Source organism: Xenopus tropicalis, chromosome 8 (genome assembly GCF_000004195.4).
Source record: "Xenopus tropicalis strain Nigerian chromosome 8, UCB_Xtro_10.0, whole genome shotgun sequence".
Taxonomy (NCBI): domain Eukaryota; kingdom Metazoa; phylum Chordata; class Amphibia; order Anura; family Pipidae; genus Xenopus; species Xenopus tropicalis.
Window position 1 is genome coordinate 80,320,758 of NC_030684.2, and position 27,613 is coordinate 80,348,370.

At 38.7% G+C, this 27,613-nt stretch overlaps 1 protein-coding gene across 7 annotated transcripts in view; it reads left to right on the top strand.

Annotated features, from left to right (window-relative positions):
- The window catches only part of ryr1 (ryanodine receptor 1 (skeletal)), a 114,304-nt gene that overhangs the window by 38,104 nt on the left and 48,587 nt on the right, over window positions 1-27,613 (top strand). For all 7 annotated transcript variants that reach the window (XM_004917103.2, XM_004917106.2, XM_012969015.2 and 4 more), the window contains 41 exons: window positions 270-353; window positions 468-627; window positions 762-909; window positions 1,125-1,330; window positions 1,608-1,782; window positions 2,973-3,181; window positions 3,325-3,686; window positions 3,790-3,919; window positions 5,309-5,469; window positions 6,170-6,335; window positions 7,203-7,289; window positions 7,446-7,672; window positions 8,983-9,877; window positions 10,024-10,224; window positions 10,657-10,765; window positions 11,945-12,091; window positions 12,428-12,701; window positions 13,057-13,171; window positions 14,010-14,142; window positions 14,221-14,315; window positions 14,444-14,579; window positions 15,115-15,301; window positions 15,744-15,855; window positions 16,356-16,476; window positions 16,620-16,789; window positions 16,944-17,164; window positions 17,986-18,076; window positions 19,111-19,251; window positions 19,400-19,563; window positions 20,449-20,527; window positions 20,613-20,702; window positions 21,661-21,804; window positions 21,985-22,065; window positions 23,050-23,125; window positions 24,266-24,389; window positions 24,533-24,648; window positions 25,098-25,165; window positions 25,869-25,990; window positions 26,912-26,961; window positions 27,152-27,212; window positions 27,361-27,599. In XM_004917103.2, the coding sequence (XP_004917160.1) occupies window positions 270-353; window positions 468-627; window positions 762-909; window positions 1,125-1,330; window positions 1,608-1,782; window positions 2,973-3,181; window positions 3,325-3,686; window positions 3,790-3,919; window positions 5,309-5,469; window positions 6,170-6,335; window positions 7,203-7,289; window positions 7,446-7,672; window positions 8,983-9,877; window positions 10,024-10,224; window positions 10,657-10,765; window positions 11,945-12,091; window positions 12,428-12,701; window positions 13,057-13,171; window positions 14,010-14,142; window positions 14,221-14,315; window positions 14,444-14,579; window positions 15,115-15,301; window positions 15,744-15,855; window positions 16,356-16,476; window positions 16,620-16,789; window positions 16,944-17,164; window positions 17,986-18,076; window positions 19,111-19,251; window positions 19,400-19,563; window positions 20,449-20,527; window positions 20,613-20,702; window positions 21,661-21,804; window positions 21,985-22,065; window positions 23,050-23,125; window positions 24,266-24,389; window positions 24,533-24,648; window positions 25,098-25,165; window positions 25,869-25,990; window positions 26,912-26,961; window positions 27,152-27,212; window positions 27,361-27,599 (6,677 nt within the window). The remainder of the gene's footprint in view (window positions 1-269; window positions 354-467; window positions 628-761; window positions 910-1,124; window positions 1,331-1,607; window positions 1,783-2,972; window positions 3,182-3,324; window positions 3,687-3,789; window positions 3,920-5,308; window positions 5,470-6,169; window positions 6,336-7,202; window positions 7,290-7,445; window positions 7,673-8,982; window positions 9,878-10,023; window positions 10,225-10,656; window positions 10,766-11,944; window positions 12,092-12,427; window positions 12,702-13,056; window positions 13,172-14,009; window positions 14,143-14,220; window positions 14,316-14,443; window positions 14,580-15,114; window positions 15,302-15,743; window positions 15,856-16,355; window positions 16,477-16,619; window positions 16,790-16,943; window positions 17,165-17,985; window positions 18,077-19,110; window positions 19,252-19,399; window positions 19,564-20,448; window positions 20,528-20,612; window positions 20,703-21,660; window positions 21,805-21,984; window positions 22,066-23,049; window positions 23,126-24,265; window positions 24,390-24,532; window positions 24,649-25,097; window positions 25,166-25,868; window positions 25,991-26,911; window positions 26,962-27,151; window positions 27,213-27,360; window positions 27,600-27,613) is intronic.

The following is a 27,613-nucleotide window of genomic DNA, read 5'->3' on the forward strand; positions in this document are numbered from 1 at the left end:
CAGTTTCTGCAACACAAAGTGATTCAGTTAGAACATATCTTTTTTTATATTTGTTGATGGACTATTTATCTTATCTGTTATGTCTTTTTAATCCCCAATGGCCAGGTCTTAAAGTTACAATTATTAAGTATACCCAATGGCTGTAGCACTTTGTACAGGGACAGGTCGAATATTAAATTATTTAAGCAATTAGAAGTAAAAATGTGTAATGCTGCAATAAATATTCAGCTTAAACACGATACAGATGATATACTTCTCTCTTTTTCAAGAACTCTTCTTGCCCTTGGTTGCCATGTGGGAATGGCAGATGAAAAAGCAGAAGAAAACTTGAAGAAGATTAAACTTCCTAAAACGTGAGTAAACTTACATATGTGTGTGTGTGTGTATAATGTGTTAGTAAAGACATTAAAGAAATTTTGGAAAATGCAATGTTCATATTCCTGCTATTCCTTTCCACCTCCATTCAGGTACGTAATGTCAAATGGATACAAGCCAGCTCCTTTGGACCTTTCCCATGTCAAGTTAACTCCTGCCCAGAACACACTTGTAGACAAACTTGCTGAAAATGGCCACAATGTATGGGCACGGGACAGAGTCCTGCAGGGTTGGACCTATAGCATCATCCAGGTACTGCTCCAGTTTTCAGAAAAACCTATGAATCTGCTTAACAGACAGGCATTCTTTTGTCATTATTTATTCATAACAGTAAAAGATTGTTTTCAGAGAATAGAGTATATTATTAATTGAACATCTGTCATCAGGATATCAAGAATAAGAGAAATCCACGCCTTGTACCATACAGCCTGCTTGATGAAAAAACAAAGAAAACCAACCGTGACAGCTTGTGTGAGGCTGTGCGCACACTTATAGGATATGGATACAACATCGAGCCCCCAGACCAGGAGAGCAGTATGTTTCTATAGGTTTATTTTACATTTATACAACTATCATTCTAGAACTTAAAGTGAGGGCTCAATAGAATTCACGCAAAAATTTAGAGAACAGTAGTCATTAGTTGGTATGTATCTGTATTAATTTATACTGTATTTGTAAAACATGAACGTTGAATTTTCACACCAAATATATTTCTAATCTTTAACCTTTAATTATTTGCTCTGTTAAAGCTGCCCAGGGCATAATAAAGGCTCGTGCAGAAAGAATGCGCATCTTCAGGGCAGAAAAATCATATGCAGTGAAATCTGGAAAGTGGTACTTTGAATTTGAAGCAGTCACCACTGGAGAAATGAGAGTAGGGTGGGTTCGGCCTGAAGTTCGTCCAGATGTGGAGCTGGGAGCAGATGAGCTGGCTTATGTATTTAATGGCTGCAGGGTGAGTTTCTACCATTTAAATGTATTCTATCCTAACAAGAGTGTAGATCTCATATTAACACAAATGATAGGTAGTATTAAATATGAAAACATTTATACAGTGCACATGTATCAGACGACTTACTGCTAAGTATTTGCTCTAATAGAAGTTATCTGAATTCATATTACTGCTGCATCGTAGCAAATCCTTATTCATCTGTGAAACTGGCTAATTCAGTGTGCAACTGTAAGGTGTTTATCTACTTGTAATTTAGCCTATTTATTATTTTTCCTTTTAGGGACAGAGATGGCACATTGGCAGTGAGCCTTTTGGCCGGAACTGGCTGCCAGGAGATGTTGTTGGATGTATGATCGACCTGACAGAGATGAATATTATGTTTACGTTGAATGGAGAAATGCTAATAAGTGATTCAGGGTCTGAACTGGCCTTCAAAGATATAGAGATTGGAGATGGTAAGTAAAACTCCATGAATGTCAAATTAATTGTAAACTATATTCCAATTTGTCTCATGTCATTTATTTGCTTTGCATTTAGACTGACATACAACTTTACACAGAGCTGTTTTGTTTGCTTTACTGTTCTACACTTGTTATCAGCAGAAAACATATAACAGAGCTGTCCTCTGTCATTAATAGAATATTTTCATTTTTCTTTTGCCCCCTACTATTTGTGTCTTTATAACACACTGCAGTTTGAGGGATGGGTTGCAAGCTTCATAACTAACATTCAGTTCTGTGTTACTTGCAGCTTAAACTCCTCATAGCATGTTCTACAGATATTTTCTTTAACATAAAATAGCTTACATACATATGATGTCAAATACCTATGCTCTGTCTCCACAATCCTGCCTCTGGAGGGACATTTCTCTATTACATTACAGCGGGAGGAGTACAGGGATGCAGCAACAGAGGAAGCAGATCCTGCAGTTGCAGTTTGGCCCAGATTGTAAAGGGCCCATTAAAACCCTTTGAAGAATAGGTCAACGTTTGGGGTCCTAAATAGAATTTGCTGTATGATCCAGTAACATCCACCACTGGATGGTGTATATTATATTCCATTTTTTGGGGGGGGGGCAGACTTCATATTCAAAAGAGCATACATGTCGCTGTGAACCATGTCAGCTTGTATTCATGGATTCCAGGTCCTCTAGCTCCCTTTGTTTTATCTCTACCTTACTGTAAAGTAGACCCCTTCAAAACGTTAGTTTTTAAGGGATTAAATTACCAGTGTTAAGACCAGTTTCCTCTAAGGAAAAAAAAAAAAACAAGAATTATTGATGAATTTAGGTCATTGGTATTTCACCATGCCAGCAGTCAGTAATAGAGAGAAGTTTTTGTCCTTTAAAGAACAGTAAGGATAATAAATGGGTCAAATATGCCAATGCTACATAGGGTATTAATGTATTGCACCATGTCGTCTTATTTAGCAAGCTTTGACCTAATAAAAGATATTCAGCAAAATATCTTTTTCTCAATGGGCACTGTATAAATAGTATTCTTCCCAGCTCATTCATAAACACTGTTCCTTTGTATCTATGTCACTATCATCATGCTTTTGGGGTAGCTAGTGAAATCACAAGCAGTTTAGAATCTTTGTTCTTCTTTTTTACGCCATTGGTCACAAATTCATTTTTTTTTTACAGGATTTATTCCAGTTTGCAGTCTTGGAATGTCCCAAGTTGGTCGCCTGAACCTTGGTCAAGATGTTAGCAGCCTTCGATATTTTACTATCTGCGGCTTACAGGAGGGATTTGAACCATTCGCCATCAACATGAAGAGGGATATAACTACCTGGTTTAGCAAGAGCCTTCCTCAGTTTGTGAATGTGCCCACTGACCATGCACACATTGAGGTAAAGAGATGATTGAACCAGCAGGAAACTTTAGCAATATTATAGAATGATAATGTCCAATACTGCATGTAATCTTCAAGAATATATATTCATCTTGGTAATATATTCTTATTATATTGTTTTTCCAATATTATGATCTCTAGGTTGGAAGAATCGACGGAACAGTTGACAACCCTCCATGTCTTAAAGTAACACACAAAACTTTTGGATCTCAAAACAGCAACAACGACATGCAGTTTTTCAGGCTTAGTATGCCTGTTGAATTTCATGAGACCTTCAAGTGCACACCTGGTGCAACTCCTCTCACAAGAACCCTTACCATTCCTGAAGATGATGTTCAAGAAGTGGACATGGACTCAGAATTTGAAATGTTAAAGAAGGCTGTAAGTCGTAAAGAGGCAGAGGCTACTAATGAAAAAGAGACTGCAAAGGAGCCACCCAAAGAACAGATAAAGCCAGAGAATGAAAAAGACACAGCATCTGAGAAGGTCAAAACAAAGAGAGGGTGAGTTAAAGATTAGAAGCTAATACACTAATACATTTTTAATGAAATATACTTAAATAATAACTTATTATTTAATTTGCTCTTTTCTGTCAATGTGTCTTAGGTTCCTTTTTAAAGCTAGGAAACCAGCCTTCATCTCTCCTCCACCAGTGGTCCCAACCATGCCTCGTCTTATGAAAGACGTAGTGCCAGATGACCGAGATGATCCTGAGATTATTATGAACACAACCACGGTATAATGATACAAAATATACATGAATACAAAATATACATGATATATATTACATAGGGAAAGTAAAGGTTTAAAGGTGTCAGAAATTGTTTAAATTGTTGTTATAGCTAAACACCAGCTCAATATAGTTACAGGGTTTAAGGGCTCTGGCACACGGAGAGATTAGTCGCCAGCGACAAATCTCCCTTGTCACGGGCAACTAATCTCCCCGAACTAACATCCCACCGGCGACTTACATTTTCGCCGGTGGGATGTTAGTTCGGGGAGATTAGTTGCCCGTGACAAGGGAGATTTTTCGCAGGCGACTAATCTCCCTGTGTGCCAGAGCCCTAACTGTAAAGTGCACACAGTATTTGCAGTGTATCAACATGTTTAACTTTATTGCAGCATGTAACAGACAATTGTATGAGCCTATCCAGCACCTTAGGGTTCACAGGCTGTCCATCTTTAATATTAAGTCAAGACAAAGGGGCTGATTTACTAACCCACGAATCCGACCCGAATTGGAAAAGTTCCGACTTGAAAACGAACATTTTGCGACTTTTTCGTATGTTTTGCGATTTTTTCGGATTCTTTACGAATTTTTCGTTACCAATACGTTTTTTGCGTAAAAACGCGAGTTTTTCGTATCCATTACGAAAGTTGCGTAAAAAGTTGCGCATTTTTCGTAGCGTTAAAACTTACGCGAAAAGTTGCGCATTTTTCGTAGCGTTAAAACTTAAAAGGTGCAAAGTTTCGCGTAAGTTTTAACGCTACGCCAGATTTTACGCAACTTTCGTAATGGCTACGAAAAACTCACGTTTTTACGCAAAAATCGTATTGGTAACGAAAAATTCGTAAAGAATCCGAAAAAATCGCAAAACATACGAAAAAATCGCAAAATACCGATCATTACGAAAAAAACGCAATCGGACTCATTTCGACCCGTTCGTGGGTAAGTAAATCAGCCCCAAAGAGTTCATTCCTGACTTCCAGCCCCCTTTTATAGGTTCCAGGGCCAAAGGGCCATTCCTTTCAAGAAACATCCCAGGGGATTCCAAGTTAGGCCCATCCTTAAGATGAAATAACAATAATATATGTAGATATTATAGTTTGTGCCCCTTATGAACCTGTTTTTTCCAATTCCATAAACGTATAATGCTTATCGGTAAATTCAACTTTATAGTATAACTTATAGTAATTATACAAGCACATTTCAGCCACTGTATAAAATGCCCTGCCTCTTACTTTCTAGAAGAACACTGGTTTTAAGTAAAGGTATAATGAGAAGATTATATTTTAACAGTATTGTAACCCAGGAATGTAATAATCAATAAATAACCTCAGTTGGGTTGGGTACTTAGGGGATGGGTAGAATATTTAACGTTTCCTTTTTCTTCTTGTTTATCAGTATTATTATTCAGTAAGGATATTTGCCGGACAAGAGCCCACTGGTGTTTGGATTGGTTGGGTAACCCCCGACTACCACCTTTATGATATGAATTTTGATCTGAGCAAAGTCCGTGTTGCCACCATCACCATGGGAGATGATAAAGGAAATATATTTAATAGGTAAGTGCAAAAGAGTATACATTTAGGAATGAAGGAGAGTGGTGACAGTGGGGTCAAAAAGATGATGAAAGTGGAGATGAAAGAGGATAAATGCTGTAAAGAAAGGATAAGGAAGTAGATAAATGCTCAGGCTCGGATTTGTGATGAGGGCACCCAGCCGCAATGAAATTTTGCACCCGCATGCAAGAAGGGGGGGTGGAGGGAGGAGGAGGTGGGCGGGTGGAAGAAGGAATTGGAAAAATTAAGCTGAAAACAATGAACAATAAAGAAATAACAAAACAGTGGTTTTGAAAGAAAAGGCACAATGAATGGTATTTATTATATCCAAGGGTTTGTATGCCAAAGGTTTTAAAATAAAAGACTAAACCATTGATCCCCTACCAGTGGCTTGTGGGCAACATGTTGCTCGCCAAACCCTTGGATGTTGCTCCCAGTGGCATCAAAGCAGGTTCTTATTTTTGAATTCCTGGCTTGAAGGCAAGTTTTGGTTGCATAAAACGAGATGTTGTGCCAAACAGAGACTTATATAGGTTGCCAGTCCACATAGGGGGTTCCAAATAGCCAATCACAGACCTTATTTGGCACCCCAAGGTACTTTTTTCATTCTTGTGTTGCTCCCCAACTATTTTTACAGTTGGCTCACAGGTTTAAAAGGTTGGGGACCTCTGGACTAAGCAAACCACTGTACCTTATTTTACAGCATAAAACGAAGTAACTGCTACATGGTTTGGGGTGGGGAATTTGGCAACAATACCCAGCAGGCACGTGTCAGAAAGGAGGACCTTGTGATTGGCTGCTTGATTGACTTGGCAACTGGTCTTATGACCTTTACTGCTAATGGAAAAGAGGTTAACACCTTCTTCCAGGTACGTATAGTTCCTTTTTTGGCTTTCTCAAATGTTTAGCTTCAAAATTTAAATTTCAGCTAAAGCATATGTTATCTCAAAGGCAATGTCACATATCCAGGGGGACTGTCATGATATGTTTCTTGGGGTGTCACGGGTGCATAACCTTTAGTAAGCTTTTAGAGCATTAAAAAGAAAATAACAGATGTGTAAGCTATAATTGTCAGACAGGATTAACAATAAATCAGGTAATGCAGTGCAGAATTATCAGGCATGCTTTATATTCCCATCTTTGACAGAAGGTCATGGTAGGAAGATGTTAAATAACGGGCCTAATAGCATGGACCGAAAGAAGCAGCATGTACAGGAACAGCTTAGATTCCCAATTGCTGTAATACTGGTGCTATGGCTATTTGAACATACATTTTTATAATGGGCATTAGCTTGTGCTTATATGTGTGCTTATACATTAGATTTTGATCAGGCATAAGTGCAGTGAGAGGCTATGCCTGGTATGATGGTCCCTCCATATATATAAGGAAGCCCTGCTGCTTGTTTTTGTCATTCAGTTACTGGGGCTACTGACACTTGTTTCCTGAATCCAGTTGCCCTTTAGGCTAAATTGATGGTATGATACAGGGACTTTTATATAAGGCATAGGATCTCTCTCTGCTCTTACCCTATCTACTTCTAAAGCTAAGTCTGGCAGCATAAGACCAGAGTCAGACAGGGACCTTCTTATTATAGCACCTTGCATATTTTGGCTACAAATGATAGACACATATATCATATGATTTTGAATATGATGCAGGATTTCTGTTGTTTTGTAATACTGGTAATTGTGATGTGCGTAGTATCTCTCATTTGTGTCCGTATGTTGTCCTGTAGGTGGAACCCAACACAAAGCTGTTCCCAGCTGTTTTTGCCTCACCACAAAGTCAAAATATGTTCCAGTTTGAGCTAGGAAAATTAAAGGTATGGAAAATGTGAATACCATACACATATTGCAGTAACACTTTGTAAGTTTATTTGCACAGAATTATTTCATGATTTTTAAACATAATAAACCCTTTTCCCTCTTACCTCCCCTTGATTTAACGTGCTTTTCCATTTAACTTTTGTTGTTCCCAGAACATCATGCCCATATCTGCAGCCATGTTCCGCAGTGAGAACAAGAATCCTGTACCCCAGTGTCCACCTCGACTGGAAGTTCAGATGCTCACCCCTGTAGTGTGGAGTAGAATGCCCAATGACTTCTTGAATGTGGAGTCAGAAAGAATCAGTGAGAGACAAGGGTGGATGGTAGAGTGCTCCGAGCCTCTAATGATGATGGCTTTACATATCCCAGAAGAGAGCAGGTGAGATACTGGCAGAGTCAGGAGCACATTCTGTAGCAATACACAAATTACACAGAACATAATAAAGCAGCACTGATTCAAACACATGGTCATCAGTACATGCAAATAATTTTTGTAGACAATGCTGAGTGGAAATAGGTGCTATGGCAGCTAAGCAGTTTGGTTCCGCAGTGAAAACAAGAATCCTGTACCCCAGTGTCCACTTCAACTGGAAATTCAGATACTCACCCCTGCAGTTCAGGTTTGGCAGTGAGAACAAGAATCCTGTACCCCAGTGTTCACCTCGACTGGAAGTTCAGATGCTCACCCCAGTAGTTCAAGCTGCTATTTATACAGTAACTATTCAAATTTTTAAATGATCTGAACATTCAGCGCGTGTGCCAAGAATCAGATCATACGGGGAACCATAAGAAGCAGCAGTGTCGGTCTGGCCCACAGGGATACCAGGAAAATTCCTGGTGGGCCCAGGTGTCAGTGGGCCCTCCTTCTTCTAGCCATTTGGCCTTATTCTTGGTCATTACTTATTTTTTTATGGGAACAAAGCAACTAAATTTATAGAACGAAAAAATATTGTATGTAAAAAAAACCAGGAAACCAGAGACTGAGTAAGAAGTGGATAAAAAAAATAGTTTGGAGAGTGGGCCCATGGTCTAAGGTTTTCTGGTGGGCCCATGGCATCCCAGTCCGATACTGAGAAGCAGTATTCATGGACTGCAATAAACAGGGTTTTCTCCCATTCTAGGTTGATATTTGGACAAGCCACAAATAAATATCAAATGGGAAGGTTTATAAAATAATTAAAAAGCAGTGCTCGGTAACTGTGTTGTTTGGGGAAAAAAAGTTATGGGGTTGTGCCTTCTTAGCCTTACCAAACAGTGCTGTTGCTTCATTGTATTATAAAGCTATGAAAGGTAACCCCATGAGACTGCTGTGTGCCTGGTATGAGGATTTGGACTGCACTTCTAACTAAGTTTTCATTCACATTACTTTTTTACTTAATTTTGTAGATAAATGAATAAATATTAATCTGGCTTTCTGTAATGGTTGTGGTACCAATTTAAAACAAAGCTTATTATTCTCAAGCTACCAAGCACTACACAGTTTAATACTGTTAACTGTGTAAGTTAATTTACCCACAAAATGTAAAAGGTGCCATTATAAGAAATTGCACATGTACAAAACATGTGGCATGCTACAGGTGATGTGATTTTCTGAGTGTATTTAATTAATTATTTCTTTATAATGTGCGGCTTACATTTCTGAAATATAAAAGATTATTAAACTTCTTATTGGCATTGGTTTCATTGCAGGTGTATTGATGTCCTTGAGTTGTCAGAACGTCTGAACATGCTGAAGTTTCATTACCATACTCTCAAGCTGTACTGTTCAGTCTGTGCTCTTGGTAACAATCGAGTTGCTCATGCTCTGTGCAGCCATGTGGATGAATCCCAATTACTGTATACCATTGAAAGCAACCACCTTTCCGGACTTCTCCGTAGTGGCTACTATGACTTACTGATTAGTATACACTTAGAATCTGAAAAGAGAGCTCGTCTAACTATGAACAATGAGTTTATTGTGCCGATGACAGAGGAGACAAAAAGTATTACACTATTTCCCAATGATAACAAGAAGCATGGGCTACCAGGTGTAGGAATGAGTACCTGTCTGAAGCCGGACCTTCATTTCTCACATACTTGCTTTGTCAGTACCAGTACAGAACTCTACCAGCTTAGCCCTTTCATCCCACTGGATGTCTTAAAGATCAAGGCTATCAACATGTTGACAGAAGCTGTATTAGATGGCGGGCAACACACTAGGGATCCTGTAGGAGGAAGTGTGGAATTCCAGTTTGTACCAGTACTCAAGCTCATTTCAACTCTTCTGATAATGGGAGTTTTTGAAGACGATGATGTTCGGCATATATTAAAGATGATAGAGCCAAATGTTTTTACAGAGGAAGAAGAAGAAGCAGAACAAGAGCAAGCAGAGGAGGGGGAAGAGGAAAAAGAAGAAGCTGAAGAAGAGGTAGCAGAGAAAGGTGAAGATGAGCCTGAATCTGGGGAAGAGGCAGAAGGACAGGAGAAGGCAAAAGAAGATGAAGAGAAAGCATTGGAGGCTGGAGAGGAGGAAACTAAAGAGGAAGAAGAAGGGTTGGAAGAAGGTTTGCTGCAGATGAAATTGCCCGAATCTGTTAAGTTGCAGGTAAGCTGGCAGATTTAGTCAGGAGATTTAAAAAAATTGAATATGTTGGATTTTTCAGTACCCACTCCTTTGCTCATAAATGGGCATGAAATGATTTAACCACTTAACCTGAAACAATGTTAAAATGCCAACCTTTTCTCCATTAGATGTGCAATTTACTTCAGTATTTCTGTGACCGGGAACTGCAGCACCGTGTTGAAGCCATCATTGCATTCTCAGAACGCCACATGGAAAGTCTGCAGACCAATCAAAGACAGCGTTACAAGGAGTTAATGCAAGCTTTTACTATGACTGCAGCTGAAACTGCTCGGCGTACTCGTGAATTCCGCTCTCCTCCTCAGGAACAGGTCAGAATTTATTTCAGAATGAAGCAGAAAATATTCTTTTTCATACTGACACTACTCTTTTGCGCACACAAATATTATTAGCTCGTCTTTCTGACACTGCTTTTGCACATACTGTACCTATACTTACTTGGCGCCAGAGCTTTATTCTTCCTTCAGTTGACACAGACAACCTTTATTTTCCCAAGTACTAATTATAACTTTCAGTTTTTACCCTCTTCACAATGAAAGTAGTGGTTTCCTTCTTTACTCTACTCTATGCTTACTCTTGACATCCTACTGCCTCCCATCATTTTGTGCCCCAATAGCATAGCAATCTTTCCCTTCCTCCATCAGCCTGATACCATTATTTAGCATTCCTTTTCCTTCTCATAAGCAACTTTTCTTTTTCTCCTTCTATCACTCTTGACATTTAAACCTAAATTATTTTTACAGATAAACATGTTGCTGAACTTCAGAAATCTATCAGAAGATGACTGTCCCATTCCAGAAGACATTCGGGATGAGTTATCAGAGTTTCACACAGACCTCTTGTCTCACTGTGGTAAAAAGCAAACTACTAACATTTCAAAAGGACTAATTTACTTAGGGGGCAGGGTGCAAAGAACAGATTGAAGCAGCCTTTTTTTTGCACTTTGCAAACATCCATAAGGGCAGGTCTTTGAGTTTCAAAATGGAACGCAAAGGCCTCTGCCTCAGCAGTGAAGGCAGAGATGCTTGCATTTGATTGCACAAGGAACTACATGGGGGCAGCACATAATCTGGCATGTTAGAGAGTGCCAGTGGAAACTGCAATGCCCTGTACGTATTCCCTTTCCTGTGGCAGATGTTAAGTACAGGGCTGTGTTGTGTCTGTAGTGCTACAACTTTATGCTGGAATTAGCACTGGGCACAGGCTGCATTGCAATTCCCTTCTGCAAGAGCTCTGTAACTAAGTGCAGGGCCGGATTTGTAAGACGGGAGCCCCAAGGCTGCCCGCCGCCCCCCCCCCCCCACACGCATGTGCAAACGGCGTGCGTGTGCACTCCCTCTCACGATCGTGCATGCGCCAGTCTTTACATTTGCATACGGAGCAGTGGGGGAGAGGTCCCCATTGCTCCGTATGCAAAAAAAACTTTAATATTTTGGGGCGGCATGCCTTTTAATTCCCCAGGCAATATATTTCAGTAGCCTTGAGATTTCAAGTTAAAAAGGTACTTTGTAAATAAAGGAGCAAACATTAAAAACATAGCTACAAACATATGCAAATAGTTATACAAGGGTGTTGCGCTAGTAATGTAGATATGAAATACAGGCTAGTACCGGATTCAGGTTTTCTACTAAAACATGCAAAAAAGAAGCAGCAGATACCTTAAGTGCAGTGATACACGGGGAGATTAGTCAGCGCATGACAATTCTTCGATGTCACGGGTGACTGATCTCCCCGCAATGGGAGAGGCAAATTGCGGCGGCGCATATGCCATCCCACCAGCAATTTACATTCTAGCTGGTGGGACGGCATACACGGCGCTGCGATTTGTCTTTCCCATTGCGGGGAGATTAGTCACCCCTGACATCGAAGAATTGTTTCCTCTCAAGGCAACTTCGGTGACTTTGACAAATCGCGGCAAATCTCCCCATGTACCCCTGCCCTAAAGAATGAACTTACTGTTTTAAAACAACATCATACTCCATTTCTTTTCTACAACTCAAAGCAAACTTATTAGTACTGTTCCCCATGCAGGAGTTCAGATGGAGGGTGAGGAGGAGGAGGAACATGAAGACACAAGTCTACATAAGCGCTTACTTAATCTCGTGGAAAAACTGAAACATTTTCGAAAGAAGGAAGAGCCAGAGCCAGAACCAGAGGAGAAAGAAGAGCCTAAACCTAGTATGTGGCAAGCTAGTAGACCAAAGGGGTGCTAGAGAAATAAACCATGCTGTTTTTTTGACAGATATGCTAGTACTGTAAATGTAACTGAATAAGACATCCTTTTTGTAATGTTTGCATGTTTAAGTTACAGTGTACCTTTAAGATAGAGAGGCAGGCTGGGAAAGTGGGCAGTAACCAGGAAGTGAGAGATATAGAATGAGGAAGGAGCTTCAGACATAACACTTTTTGTATGTTGAAAAGTTGACCTTATTGATTAAAGATAGTTATTAAGTGATATCATTGCTTAATTAAAGTGTAATTCACTGGTTCAGCTTTGTGTTGAATTTCCACCAGGCACACTGCAAGAACTTATCTCTCATACCATGGTTCACTGGGCCCAAGAGTCTTTTATCCAAAGCCCTGAGCTGGTTCGAGTTATGTTTAGTCTCCTGCATCGTCAGTATGATGGGCTAGGAGAGCTTATCAGAGCCTTACCCAAGGCCTACACTATAAATGCAGTGTCAGTGGAGGACACTATGAATCTGCTGGAGAGCTTGGGCCAGATTCGTTCATTGCTTATTGTGCAGATGGGACCCGAAGAAGAGAATCTGATGATTCAGAGCATTGGGTATGTTTTGTTTTCTTTCACTTACTGTATTTTTAATTTCTCTTCTCCCTCTGTTACTGACTGTTACCTTTTACCAACATTTCTTTAAATTCTCCATGTATCTATTGTTTTCATTTTTTGTTAAGTTAATTGTTCATTATCTCAGTACATTTCTTCTTTTATTTCTTTTCATAATCACTTTCTTTCTAATATATTTTTATCATGTCTTGCATTCCTAAATGTAATTTTTACTTAATGTGTCAGATATTTTGGAAACTTTACTTTTAGAGTATCTTTCTCTCTTCCTTTTTTACATTGTTTCCCAATGCAATAATTATCCTTTTTAGTTGACATAGTATTCATTCCTATATTTCAGAAACATTATGAATAATAAAGTATTTTACCAGCATCCAAACCTTATGCGAGCTCTGGGCATGCATGAGACTGTAATGGAGGTCATGGTGAATGTGCTAGGTGGAGGAGATTCTAAGGTAAAATACTAAGATATTATGGTAAATTGTAATAATGATCAATAACCACACCATTCTAGTGAAGTATTTTTAACTTTGGTGTGGAGTTTTCATGAACAGTTTTGAAAATTATTAAATGTTTTTAACATATTATTGCTTTGTTCATGAGTTCAGTGATCATTGCTGATGCTGATCATTGCCTATGGTTTTCTTCATGAAAAATGAATGTTTTTTGTTATTTCTTGAGCTAAACAGTGCAAACAGGGATACTGAAGCTATTCTAAGTTTGGTACTTGGGAAGTAGGTAGATTACCGGTATACAACCACCTCAGTTCACCCTTTGTTATAACTGCTTTGCTAGCATCCATTATGAAGAGAAATTAGCCGTGCAGTGGTAAACCTTGCAAGGGATAAACATGAAGGGATTTTAGGGTGATTAGTCGCCCATGTTACATGGCGGACGACCAATCTCTCTGAAATGCATTTCCACGGCAATAAAGTAAAAATACGTTGCTTCATTTTCCAAAGTCAGATTGAGTTTCCTGCAGGAGGAAACTTCTTGTGACCTCGAAAAATAAAATGACGTGTATGCCTTCCCACCAACAAATAATTTTATTGCCAGTGGGAAGTCATTTCGGGAAGATTAATCACCCACTGAAGCCAAGATTTAATCACGTGTGACTAATCTCCCCCCATCACCTTCAATTTCCCTGTTAAAACCATTGATTTTTTTCATAAATAAAGCAATCAATATTTACCCATGATATATGTTTTTACATTTTTTAAATAGTTTAATGATTGTTTTATGTGTACTACACAACTGTACTACAATGGAGTTTTGCCACCCCCTATTTTTTAGGAGATCCGCTTCCCCAAAATGGTGACCAACTGCTGTCGATTCCTGTGCTATTTCTGTAGAATTAGTCGTCAAAACCAAAGAGCCATGTTTGACCATCTCAGTTATTTGCTGCAGAACAGTGGGATTGGACTGGGTAAGCCACTTGCAGTGACCCTTTAGTATCTTTAAGATTGACATGTTATAGATTTGGCATTAAATGTATGTGTTTTAGGAATGAGAGGCTCAACACCACTAGATGTGGCAGCTGCTTCTGTGATTGATAACAATGAATTAGCTTTAGCGCTACAGGAACAAGACCTAGAGAAGGTAAGTTTTATGAACCAAGAAACAGGTTAACTGGAGAGAAAAGTTACATATTTCTAATATTATGACATTTCTGTTCCAGCATACAAAAATTAGATTAAGGACTGATTTCATAATCCTTACCTCAACAGGTTGTGTCCTACTTAGCTGGTTGTGGTCTGCAGAGCTGTCCCATGCTTTTAAGTAAAGGCTATCCTGACATTGGGTGGAACCCAGTTGGAGGTGAGAGGTACCTGGACTTCCTACGGTTTGCAGTCTTTGTAAATGGTAAGCAAACAGAATATATGGATCTGTACATTATTAACTGTTATGGGCAGATTTATCCAATAGTGAGTTTAGAGCTTAATACATAAAAACCCATGTGTTCTATTCATTCCTATTGGATTTATAGAGGCGTATTTAACAATGGGTGAAAATTAGAGTTCACCATTTGGTAAATATGCTTCTACAAATCCCATAAGAATGAATAAAACATGGGCTCATTGAGCTCTAAACTCACATTTGGATAAATCTGCCCCTTAGTCTTGTTTTATGCTCATAGCTGCAGATAGAGGATGATGATTCAATTTATGAGTTGCAATACTTAGGAGCACTTTTGGATATTGGCTTCAATATCAGATGATAAATTAACAGTTTATATAATACATAAATTCTTTAACTCACTCATTCTCATATTTATAAGAAACTTTTATATGGTGGAATAATGGTGGAAACAGTTTAATTTGCAAACTATTGATATGTTTAATTAACAAACTGCAAGGTATATTTGATGTCCATATTTGTTTTACCACACTTTTTTTAGGAGAAAGCGTTGAGGAGAATGCGAATGTTGTGGTTCGCCTTTTGATCCGACGCCCAGAGTGCTTTGGTCCAGCATTGAGAGGAGAGGGAGGAAATGGTTTGCTCGCTGCTATTGAGGAAGCAATTAAAATTTCTGAAGATCCTGCCAGAGACGGTCCCACTGTCAAAAAGGATCGTCGGAGGGAGTTGTGAGCATAATCATTTTTATTTTATGATGTCTATCTTCTAATATCTTCAGGGCTTCTTCGATAATTATTGTACTAGATTTTGCAAGAAGTAATGCATGCTATTTAGTGAATGCCATGCACTGAGGGCTTCTTGCACCCATGGCATAGGAGACAGTATGTAGGTGTGAGACATGACACTTTCTAACCCTTCCAATGCAGGTTCAAAATGCAGTGTATGGATACACTTTGCAAAAGCTGTTCTGCGCTTACTGCCTGTTCAGGGAAAGTGATACATACAAGGCTCCCTTGTGATGCTTCATTTACAGTACAGGGAAAACTGATACCTGAGGTCTACATGAGCATAAGCATGTTATATATTGCATTTTAAAGGACACAGTGATGTGCATATTGTAAATGAGCACTATAAATTTCATGCCTCTCTCTTTAACTACATTCAACGTAGGTATGGTGGTGAAGAGGTCCATGAAGAAAATCGTGTACATCTTGGTAATGCCATCATGTCTTTCTATTCTGCTCTGATTGACCTTTTGGGACGCTGTGCTCCTGAGATGCATGTAAGAAAGTAGAGATGCCTTTCTAATTTCTTTATATCATTATATATTTCATACATGACTAAGATAAAGCCATCCTGTCACTGCATCGAGATCCTGCCCACAGCTTTCTGCCACGTTGTAGTGTTCCTCCCCCCTTTTACTTACTGCCCAATGTTAGTTAGGCCGTGCCTCCAGTGAATAAAATAAAGATGAATGGGCGTACCATAGTGGAATATGCAGCCATTTTTATTTTTGTCTGCAAAGTTGCAGGCGGGTTGCTAGCGGGTGGGGAGCTCAACAGGATCAGGGCCCACCAGTATTTTTCCCGGTATCCCAGTGGGCCAGTCCTACCCTGTTTATACTGCTTTTCCATAGCAGAAGTACAAGTGTAATCCCAACATTTTGCCATTATAGTTTACTGAACATGTATATGAAATGTAAATCTACCACTTCATTTTCCTATGTATTAGTTTTATATTCTATTTTTTCCAAACGTTGCATAATTATACCCTGTATTGCAGTTGATACAGGCTGGGAAAGGAGAAGCTCTAAGAATTCGTGCCATTTTGCGGTCTCTGGTCCCCATTGAGGATCTTGTGGGAGTCATCAGCTTGCCCTTACAAATACCAGCTTTTGGCAAGGGTAAGAATAACCTGTTTCAGGATATTGTATTGAATATATAGAAATATGACTATACCTTCTGCTGTTCATGGAGAGTGACATTTGACAGGTGTTGTAGAAAATAACAATCTAATCTAATTCACTTTCATTTCTGTCCATACTAGATGGGAACCCAATTGAACCAAAGATGTCTGCCAGCTTTGTTCCTGATCACAAAGCACCAATGGTTCTATTTTTGGACCGTGTCTATGGCATAGAAAATCAAGACTTCCTTTTGCAGGTTCTTGAGGTTGGGTTTTTACCAGACATGAGGGCAGCAGCATCTCTAGACACTGTGAGTCTCTCAGCTAGTGGCAGTAAAACCTTTTTTTGTTTTAATCTTTGGAAATGTATCTTGTTTCTTCTTTTGACTTTCTTCTCTCACATTTTGCCATCATTGCAATTTACTTGTTTTTTTTCCATTCATTTGCTGCTGCCTTTTCTTTTAGGCTGCATTCAGCACCACAGAGATGGCCCTTGCCCTTAACCGTTACCTGTGTCTGGCTGTTCTACCTCTTATCACTAAATGTGCCCCTCTGTTTGCTGGCACTGAGCACCGTGCCATAATGGTGGACTCCATGCTGCACACAATTTACCGCCTTTCCCGTGGTCGTTCTCTTACTAAGGCACAGCGAGATGTCATAGAGGAATGTCTGATGGCTCTATGCAGGTACTATACAGCATGTGTGTATGGAAAGGCAATGGATCCTATATATGAAAGGGTTGGATATGGCTGCCCCACAGGAACCCCAAATCAGGAGATTGTAGAGTGAAGCTTAAGCTTTATTTAGATAAAATGTAACATTTATGAACAATCGAGGGCCAGACTAAATATTGGAAAGCATGGAAGGGGACTTGAAAGTAAAAGAGATTAAAATCTCTGCTTTAAAGGAAAATGAAAGGCTCCCCATATTTCACCTGTTCAGATGATCAGAAGCCTCATAGGAAAAAAAAAAACCGCTGAGCTCTGTAAACAAAATTCCCATAATTCCACACACCAAAGCCAAGACCCCTGTACATGCCCAGTTTGTAAGACTACGAGGAAGCTTCCTGCTGTATAGCTCAGATCACACATTCCTAAGGGGGGGGAGGAGGGAGTTCTTAGCATTTTTATGGGAGGGAGGAGCAGGAGAGGGGAGAGAGCTGGGCAGACTCTGGCACAGGAAAAAAGGAGACAAGAAACCCTTTGTTTCTTTTGATAAAGGGCTCAGTGCAGCGTTTCTGTGAGTGCTTATGGCTGTACATAGACCTTTCTGCTAAAGCTTACTTAGTTCTTACCTTTCCTTCTCCTTTACGGTTTTATAGCCAAAAAATCAGTTCAATTATTAAAATAGGGTTTCCCATCTTGCTAGTTTGCCGTGCTCTGATGTTGGTGCAGACAGTACTATAGGCAACAAATAGCAGTGATTGTAGGTGAGGCAAAATATTTCCTACCAATCACTCAATGTCAGCTAAACGGCTAGTAATGATTTTACTCCTTTCCATTTTTAGGTACTTGCGTCCATCCATGTTGCAGCACCTTCTGCGTAGGCTTGTTTTTGATGTTCCCATACTTAATGAATATGCAAAGATGCCACTGAAGGTGAGAACCTTGGAAAATTGGGGTTATATAATGTAAGATGCAAAGTTTGCTAAAGTTCCCACTACCTATAGCAATCAATAGGCAGGTAGCATTTCCAGGTCACCTGTTAAAAAGCAAATCTTATTAGTTGCTGTAAGTTACTGCACCTGGACACTTTAGGGTTGAATTACTAAAGTGCGATAAGCGTTATTGCATGCTTTTTTGTGTTAAAATTGACGCGAAAAATAACGTTTGATTCGATAAAGTATTATCTCGTGCGTTAAGATGCATATTGCATGCGCTAAATAACGCATGATCGCAAGGCGTTAATTTTAATGCATTGCATTAATTCTCGCATAGAAATAATACTAATGCATGATTCACAAACACGTAAGAAGTGTTAGACGCGCTAAATATCGCATTAGTCTGTGCGAAAATTAACACCTACTTGGGGCAGGCGGTACTTAAAGAAAATTGTGGTTGGTGAGCTTTTGGCAACACAAGATGGACTTTGCAGTGAGATTTTTTCAAGTCTGTGTTGGCCCTAGAGTGATGCATCCTCCAGTTTTCAGGGAAATGGTCATTTGCAGAAAAGTAGTTTTACGAACGTAATGGTTACATGCGTTAAATCGTGCGCTAATATAGCAAGCGGCGAAATATATTGCACGCAGCGAGAATTAACACATGCGCGGAAAATAACGCAAGAAAAACACTCATCGTGACTTATATAACGCAAACAACATCGTGTTTTAATTAACGCAAGTATCCTATAGTTAATTGTGCGTTAAGTCGCAAAAAAATAAGAAGCAATAAAATTTTTAACGCATGCTATAAATAACGCTCACAATATCGACCTTTAGTGAATCAACCCTTTTTTTGTCTTTTATTACATATGGGGGTTTGTTTGCTTACTGTTTTCAGCTTTAGCATAATGGTTCTCTCAGTGCAATTCTATTCTTTCTAGTATTCTTTCTATTTAGTTCTAGTATCCTCAGCACTAATCCCCTGCTGTGCATTATTGCAAGGTATCAGATCATTTTCCTTTTGTCTATCAGCTTCTAACCAACCACTATGAGCGCTGCTGGAAATACTACTGTCTTCCAACGGGATGGGCTAACTATGGTGTGACATCAGAAGAAGAACTTCATTTAACTAGAAAACTCTTCTGGGGCATTTTTGAATCTCTTGCTCATAAGGTAAATACTTCAAGGAAAAAATAACAAGTTTATGTTAGTCTGCCAATACATATCTCATTCATCTTATTAAAAACATTTTAAAAATGAAATATACATTATTACAATAACTTTTTTCCTATTTAACCATATACACTGTACCTTTTTGCAGAGATTTGATGCGGAACTGTATAAGATAGCCATGCCCTGTCTGTGTGCGATTGCTGGTGCCATTCCACCAGACTATGTGGACGCCAGCTACTCCTCCAAGACAGAGAAAAAAGCTTCTGTGGATGCTGAGGGAAACTTTGATCCTAAACCAATAGAAACGTTGAAGTAAGATACTGGTGTATATGAATACGCTGCTGTTAATGTCTCATTTGTCATCAATATTAGCTTTATAATTTTCACATACAGTTTATTTGTAAACAATAACTCCTGTACAGTGATTTCTTGAGAATATGTAGAATGGGAGGGAAAGAAAGAATCAGAGACAAAGGGGTCCTGTTGGGGGCTCTAGCCATCAGGCAAGTTGAGCCCATTGCATCAGATGGCAGTGCCCCATAGGTTACCAGGGACAGCAAAAAGCTGCTCCTGGTAACTTTAAGAACCTAATTTCCTATTGTTAAACCAAAAATGTGTTTCTCCTAGTGCAGAGAGTTCAACTGCACAGTACCTTGTACTTGATTGTAACTAAGGTGCATGAATCAATGGTGGCAAAACAAACCTATTGGATTGATTTAATGTTTAAATTATTTTTAGCAAAATTAGGGCATGGAGAGCCAAATTATTGAAAGACCCCTTATCCAAAAAAACCCTGGTCCCAAGCATTTAATGTAGATTTATGAACTTATAAATATCCCAAGAGATTAAGTTACCATCGCTCTGTCTACATTTTAGCTAGGTCTAGGCCTGCTATGTTTTATGGTAGCCTAAAGGAATAAAGTTTTGAGCACTAGACCAAGCAAACAGTTATATTATAGAGAAGAGATGACAATAAAAGACAATAAAGGGAACTGTAAAAGTAGGTAAGGCAAATATATAACTAAATATATAGACAGGAAAACAGTATTTGATAAGAAAACGACTGAAGGAACTAAGTACAATGTGGGTAAGAGGAAAAGATGTGAGTGCTGAAAGACTATTGTAGAACTGTCCTATAAACACTTACAGAAGAATTTGCATGGTTCTGGGTTTGTAAGAGAATACTTTTTTTTTCAGTGTCATTATTCCTGAAAAACTAGACGGATTTATTAACAAGTACGCCGAATACACCCATGACAAATGGGCATTTGAGAAGGTATGTGACTATTGCTGTATATAAAGGTTGTTGGCTGTGATACCTGAGGCTAGTATTCTGATATACCTCCTGTTTTTTTATACAGATACAAAATAATTGGTCCTATGGGGAAGCTGTGGATGAAGAAGCCAAGACTCATCCTATGTTACGCCCATACAAAACATTTTCAGAAAAGGTAAAGCTTCTAACTAACGATTCAAAACACATCTTATTTTTGTATATTTGTATTTTACTACATTTGTGTATGGTTTAATCAAGCCATTTACCTTTATATTTATGTTTGTAGGTAGTTGAATTCTAATAGAATTTTGAGATTGGCTTTATTTTTTATTTAAGGTTTGCAAATACAGATCTCAGATACTAGACTAAAAGATAATTAGAAGAAAGTCGAATGACAAAAAGTAGTAATAAAGTTAAAATGTATCATCATGTTTAACCAGCAATAAAATGTATAGAAGGGTAAATAGTTTAAAAACAAAAGAATACAAAAAAACAGAAGACCATTACAGAATATGTACAATTTAGTGCCCTTGCTGTAAACGAGTCTCTTAATTTTATGGTTTGACCTCTTGCATGCCACAATGAAATCTAGGGCTCCATCCTAAAAGTACCATCATACCAAAACCAGAGATTATACGGGTATGGGATCCCTTATCCGGAAACCTGTTATCCAGAAAGCTCCGAATTACGGAAAGCCCGTCTCCCATAGCCTCCATTTTAATCAAATAATTCAGAATTTTAAAACTGATTTCCTTTTTCTCTGTTACTGTAATAAAACAGTACCCTGTAATTGATCCCAACTAAGATATAATTAATCTTTATTGGATGTAAAACAATCCTATTGGGTTTATTGAAAGTGTTATTGTTTTTTTAGTAGACTTAAGGTAGGAGATCCAAATTACGGAAAGACCCCTTATCCGGAATACACTTGTTCCCGAGCATTCTGGATAACGGGTCCCATGCAAAAAATCCTATGGGGTTTAATTAATGTTTTATTGATTTTTTAGGAGACTTAAAGTAAAGAGATCCAAATTACAGAAAGACCCCTTATCCGGAATAACAGGTCCTATACCTGTAATTTCTTTATTTTTGGACAAAATGGAGAAAATTAACACTTTGTTTTTTATTTGTAGGATAAGGAAATTTACCGCTGGCCTATCAAAGAATCTCTAAAGGCCATGATTGCCTGGGAATGGACTGTAGAAAAAGCTCGAGAAGGTGAAGATGATAAAATAGAGAAGAAAACAAAATCTCGGAAAATCTCCCAATCAGCGCAGGTGAGGAATTATTTGGTATTGGTTATTCGTTTAAACAGTCTCATTACATGCAGTCCCTTGCTCACCCATGATTTAAAAAATGCATCTCAGACATCTATTTGTCTCTCTTTTCATGCATGCACTCAACGTTTTAGGGCATACTATGCTTACCAGTGAAGTCTTTATCCTTTTGCCTTTCAGCAAACATATGATCCCACAGTCCAAACCTTTAGCCCAACTCCAATGGATCTCACAGGAATTACCCTGTCTAGAGAGCTGCAGGTAACCCCAAATCTGGGTACAACAGTTTTGTATCTTTTTTCATGTCTTTCATTCTTTTCAAATACCTTTGTGAATGGAAAATATATTACAATTAATTAATAGGTCTATTTATATTTCTGTATCTCTTTTTTTATGGTATTCTTTTCTGAAATAACACTGCAGAACACTATACAGTGAAACCTCAATTTTACATCCCTTGATTTTAAGTTTTCCTGCATTTTACGCCATTGTTTTGTGGTCCCACTAATAATAAACTTAACTTAATAAGCACATAATAAACTTGCCTGATTTTACATTTTCCCGGATTTTGCACCATTTTTTCTGGTCCCCTGAAAATTGTAAAATGGGGTTCTATTGTAGTCAGTTTGGCTTTTTTTAACTAGTGGTGTCACAGAATTGTGTTGTCAGATAAGATTATCTTAGTGAATTCTATTTATATCACTTCTTTAGAAACTGGAAGGCTGGATGCAAAGTGCAAGAAACAGGAACGATAAGGCTTATTTTTTTGCACCCTGCCTTTCTCCTATGACAAATTGCTGCAGGTCTTTGCATTTTATTTCCGAACACAGAGAGCTGCATATATACAGAGTTGCCTGCAATCGGCATTGTTGTAGTTGCTGGAACGTAAGCACCCCATCTCTGGCCCCATACCTGTCCCCTAACTTGTGCATCACTCAGATGAGCAAGTTAGGTAGTGGTGGTAGACGCAGGCTACAATCAGGGCTCTGTACTTACTGCCTGCCCTATCTGTAGCACCTATTGACTCAGTGTTTTAAGGGATCCTGGGAACTATTGCCACGTCCAGGCTGGCAGAAATTCCAGGTTATCCTTGTGTCAGTCAGCACACTTGCAGAATATTTATCAAAGCAGGCTTATTGGGTGCAATGGTGCCTCCAACAAGTGGAAGGAGTGGGTAAATAGGTTAACAGTGATATTTAATATATAGTTTTAATGAATAATATGAACTCAATATTCCTGTCCTAGTCAATGGCTGAGCAGCTGGCAGAGAATTATCACAATACATGGGGACGGAAGAAGAAGCAGGAACTAGAATCAAAGGGTAAGACCTAAACACTACTAGACACTACTAGACCATGAACATGTCCTTCTGTCCTTCCTTCTTTGGCACTAACTTAAGTGTACATGAAAGTGTCTATGCTTTTTTTAAAAACTGTTTAAGTTAGAGCAATCTCTATGTATCATTTTATCTTCCACTTTTTTGTGCTAATTTTTCCTTCTACTAATTCATTTGTCAGTATGTTTGTCATGCATATAAATATATCAGTATATCTGACTATTTAGCTGCATTCTGCAAATTGTACAGGTATGGGATATATTCAACCCTGGATTTCAAAATGACGCGCCCCTAGACCAGCCGCCTATTGTGCCCCCTCATACAGACCCACCCCTCGCAACGCACATCATCCCTTAGCGCATATATCCTGCTTTCTCTTTTGCCTACAGATGTCTGGACAGGGAACCGAAGATTCAAATATCTTTCAGAATCTTAAGTGCATCCAGTCCCCACTGCTCCGGGTGTCTGTAGGAATGAGGAAATAGACATACGGCTGGGCGACATGCCGCCCTAGACCCAAGCCTTTGTGGCCTTTCCACAAATCCTGGCCTGTATATATTATCTGAAATGCTTGGGACATGGGGGTTTTTGGATAAGGGATATTTTTGTAATGTGGATAACCATACCTTATGTCTGATGAAAAAATAGCTTTATCCACCAGTATAGATTCATACAGACAAGGTACTTTGTTATTATGACAGAGAAAAAAATTAAAAAATAATTTAACATTTGAATTATTTATTTAAAATGGACTCTATGAGAGATGGCCTTTCCGTAACTGGATAACAGGTGTCCAGATAAAGGATCCCATACCTGTACTGGATATGTTTAACTATTTACATATCCACCTGTGTATTTATTGATATCTTGTGTCTCATCATAAACTCAATCCTCTGGATATTTATTAATACATTTACTATCTATCTACAGTATCTATCTGTCTGTCTGTCTGTCTATCTAATCTTCATCCATCACCATAACATATTCATCCATTCCTGCATGTGCACATCAGGATATTGTTCTGGCTGTGACATTAGCAATCTAATCCCTTTTCATTCATCAATAAATGGCAACTTTAAATGGACAGTTATCCCAAGTTGAATGTTATCCATTTGTAACCCTTAGGAGGTGGAACACATCCTTTGCTTGTACCCTACGACACGCTAACTGCAAAAGAAAAAGCGCGGGACAGAGAGAAAGCTCAGGAATTGCTCAAATTTCTTCAGATAAATGGTTATGCAGTGACAAGGTAAGTATGCGGGTCATAGGGTTCTAACAAAATCGTGTAAATGCTTCAGGCACATGAATTTGCATGTTGGACAGGTATTGTTTTGACTGTGAAAACATAAAGTTTTGGTTTTTGGGCAGGCTGATTCCTTTTATCTCTTTCAGGGGCTTAAAAGACATGGAATTAGACACTTCATCCATTGAGAAACGTTTTGCTTATGGATTTCTTCAGAAACTTCTGAAACTTATGGACACAGCACAGGAATTCATTGCTCACTTGGGTAAGGGAATCAACGCGATACAATTTTTTTATCTGTCTCCTGATATTATTTATAGAATGAAGGAAAGAAGTTGAAGCAAGCCTTTATTACAGTAATGTGGGATTGCTGGTTAACATGAAAACCTGCATTTGCGCAGTTGTAAAAATTGCTAGTGCAGAGAGTGCAGTTACTCTAAAAGAGCTGAATTTCTGCTTTAAAATGGAAATGAAGCTCTTAGCTTTGTGATGCCCTTATTGACTGGTTCAAGAATGATTGGAATCTGACCCAATGTGTGTGCATCAAATTAAAACTGACAAATCAGCAGTAGTTATATGGGGTCCCCCTGTCTGCCGTGCTGGGTAGCAAAGTTTTAGTGCCACCCAATTAATTGAAAGAATTAACATGACAGGACAATTATTTTGTAGTAGATCTGGTCTTAGAATGCTGTTTTCCCTGTGTTATAAATGCAGAGGCTGTTGTGAGCAGCGGAAGAGTAGAGAAATCTCCCCATGAGCGAGAAATCAAATTTTTTGCAAAGGTAAATGGATCTGTTCTGCTTCTGTGAATTTGCATTTTTTTTTGGAATTGCCTTCTGAGTTATTTTCTTTCTCTGTTTTCTTTTCTTATGCTTCCATCTTTAAAATATAAAAAAGTGTCACAGACATGTAATGTTATTAAGGAGTTTTAACCTATTTATTGCTTTTTATGGCTACCCCCTAAAACAATTTATGCTACAGGTCATTGTATATTGCCTTAAACTGCAATATTGGCACACCACGTTCAGATTCAGTGTATGTAATGATATTCTAGATTCGGGACCAAGCACAGTCTGAACAGTTCAGTCCCTTGGGTATATCTACAACAGGGGGCTCCAACCTTTTTTACCCCATGAGCCACATTCAAATGTAAAAAGAGTTGGGGTGCATCTTAAGCATGAAAAATGTACCTGGGGGTGCCAAATAAGGGCTTGATAGCCCAATGTGGACTGGCAGCCTACATGAGGTTCTGTTTGGCATAACACCTGGGAGCAACATTCAAGGGGCTGGGGAGCAACATGTTGCTCCCGAGCAGATGTTTGGGGACCACTGATCTACAAGGTGTGACCCAGGTTGTTCTTATATTGCCAAGACCAAATAGGCCTTCAGAATAGGATGCCATTTCCAGTGACTTATAAGCATAGTATTAATGGGTTGGGAAGGTATACGGAATTGCTTATTGCTGACATATCTCTTCTCTTATAGATCCTCCTCCCTCTTATTAACCAGTACTTTAAGAACCATTGCTTGTACTTTTTGTCCACTCCTGCTAAAGTGCTGGGCAGTGGGGGCCATGCCTCCAACAAGGAGAAGGAGATGATCGCTAGGTGAGTTTAGGGGCTCTAAATGTAGTTGCCAACTGTTGCTAATTACAAAGTATAGTCCTATATTCTGAATATTTTTTTTATTATCTGACATTATTCTAGTCTTTCAACTGCACAGAAATATTAATATATTCTTGTGACAAAAAGAAACATTAAGGGGCATATTTATCAACATTCTGATTTAAGTGGTTTCAGAGTTTTGGAACCATGAATAAATTAAATTGAAATGTGGAACTAAAACTGAAAGAACACAAAAACCACAAATGTTTTCCCACAAATCATTGTGGACTTACAAACAACCCCCCCCCCCCCAAAAAAAACTTCTAAAACCACAAATTAAATATTTTTAAAGTTTGCCTAGAACAACTCCCATTGATTTCTACATGACCCTGACAGCTTTTAGATGGCTAACTTTTTTATTAGTGTTTTTCATGGTTTTTACACTTAATAAAAAATAAGAAAATTGTGGTTTTCTTTACAATAAAAAATTGTGTTTTAGCATAAAAACACACAAATCGTGCCCCCTGAGTATCTGCTATTACAGGTACTAGTTACTGAAATGGTAATAAATACCAACCAACTAAACCACTTAACATTTTCTAGCATCACTGTACAGCATCCATTAAATGTCATTGGTAACAATTTACTTAGGGTCTCTAAATCCCCCAGAACAATAGCCCAATTTATATTAATTGGAAATTGTAAGTTTCCATTTGCATACAAAGTTGCTGCCTGCAGGTTCAGTTGTAAAAAATAAAATATATATATATGTAGTTGTACCCATTCCTCTTTTACACTGCTTTTCATTAAGTAATCAAAATGAATCCTAATGTCTCTCATATTTCTATCCTTCTTTCCTCTGCCTGCACCTTTTCTCTCTCTCATGCTTCATTCCCTCGCTCATATCCCACTCCTCACCCTCAGTCTATTCTGTAAGATGGCTGCTCTGGTGCGACACCGCGTCTCTCTTTTCGGTAAGGGGTTGGTGTGTGGTGTTGCCAGTTTCCATTAAGTGAAAACAGGAAGTGTTCTATGCATTTTAAGGCTTTTTTTTCCTTGGTAGCATTCTTTGTTATGCTTTGTAGATGTATAGTATGCACTAGTTTGTGTTTATTTTCTATTCCTCCATTGTCATAGAATTATCTGTAATCCTTGTTTTCTTAGGAACTGATGCTCCAGCTGTTGTAAACTGCCTCCATATATTGGCTCGTTCACTGGATGCCAGGTTAGAATTTATATTGATAGTCCAAAATACACAGTCAAAGCTTTGTACTATGCTACGTTGCCATGTTTTGTCTGGATCTGCCTGCTTAAATAGGCTAAAATATGAAATAGACATATGCTTTACATTTCTTTATCTTTCTACAATATAGGACAGTCATGAAATCAGGTCCAGAGATTGTTAAAGCTGGTCTGCGCTCATTCTTTGAGGGTGCCTCAGAGGACATTGAGAAGATGGTGGAGAATCTGAAACTTGGGAAAGTGTCCCAGTCACGCACCCAAGTAAAGGGTGTGGCCCAAAACATCAACTACACCACTGTGGCTTTGCTTCCTGTCCTCACATCTCTCTTTGAACATATTGCCCAGCATCAGTTTGGGGATGATGTCATCTGTAAGTAGGAAAAA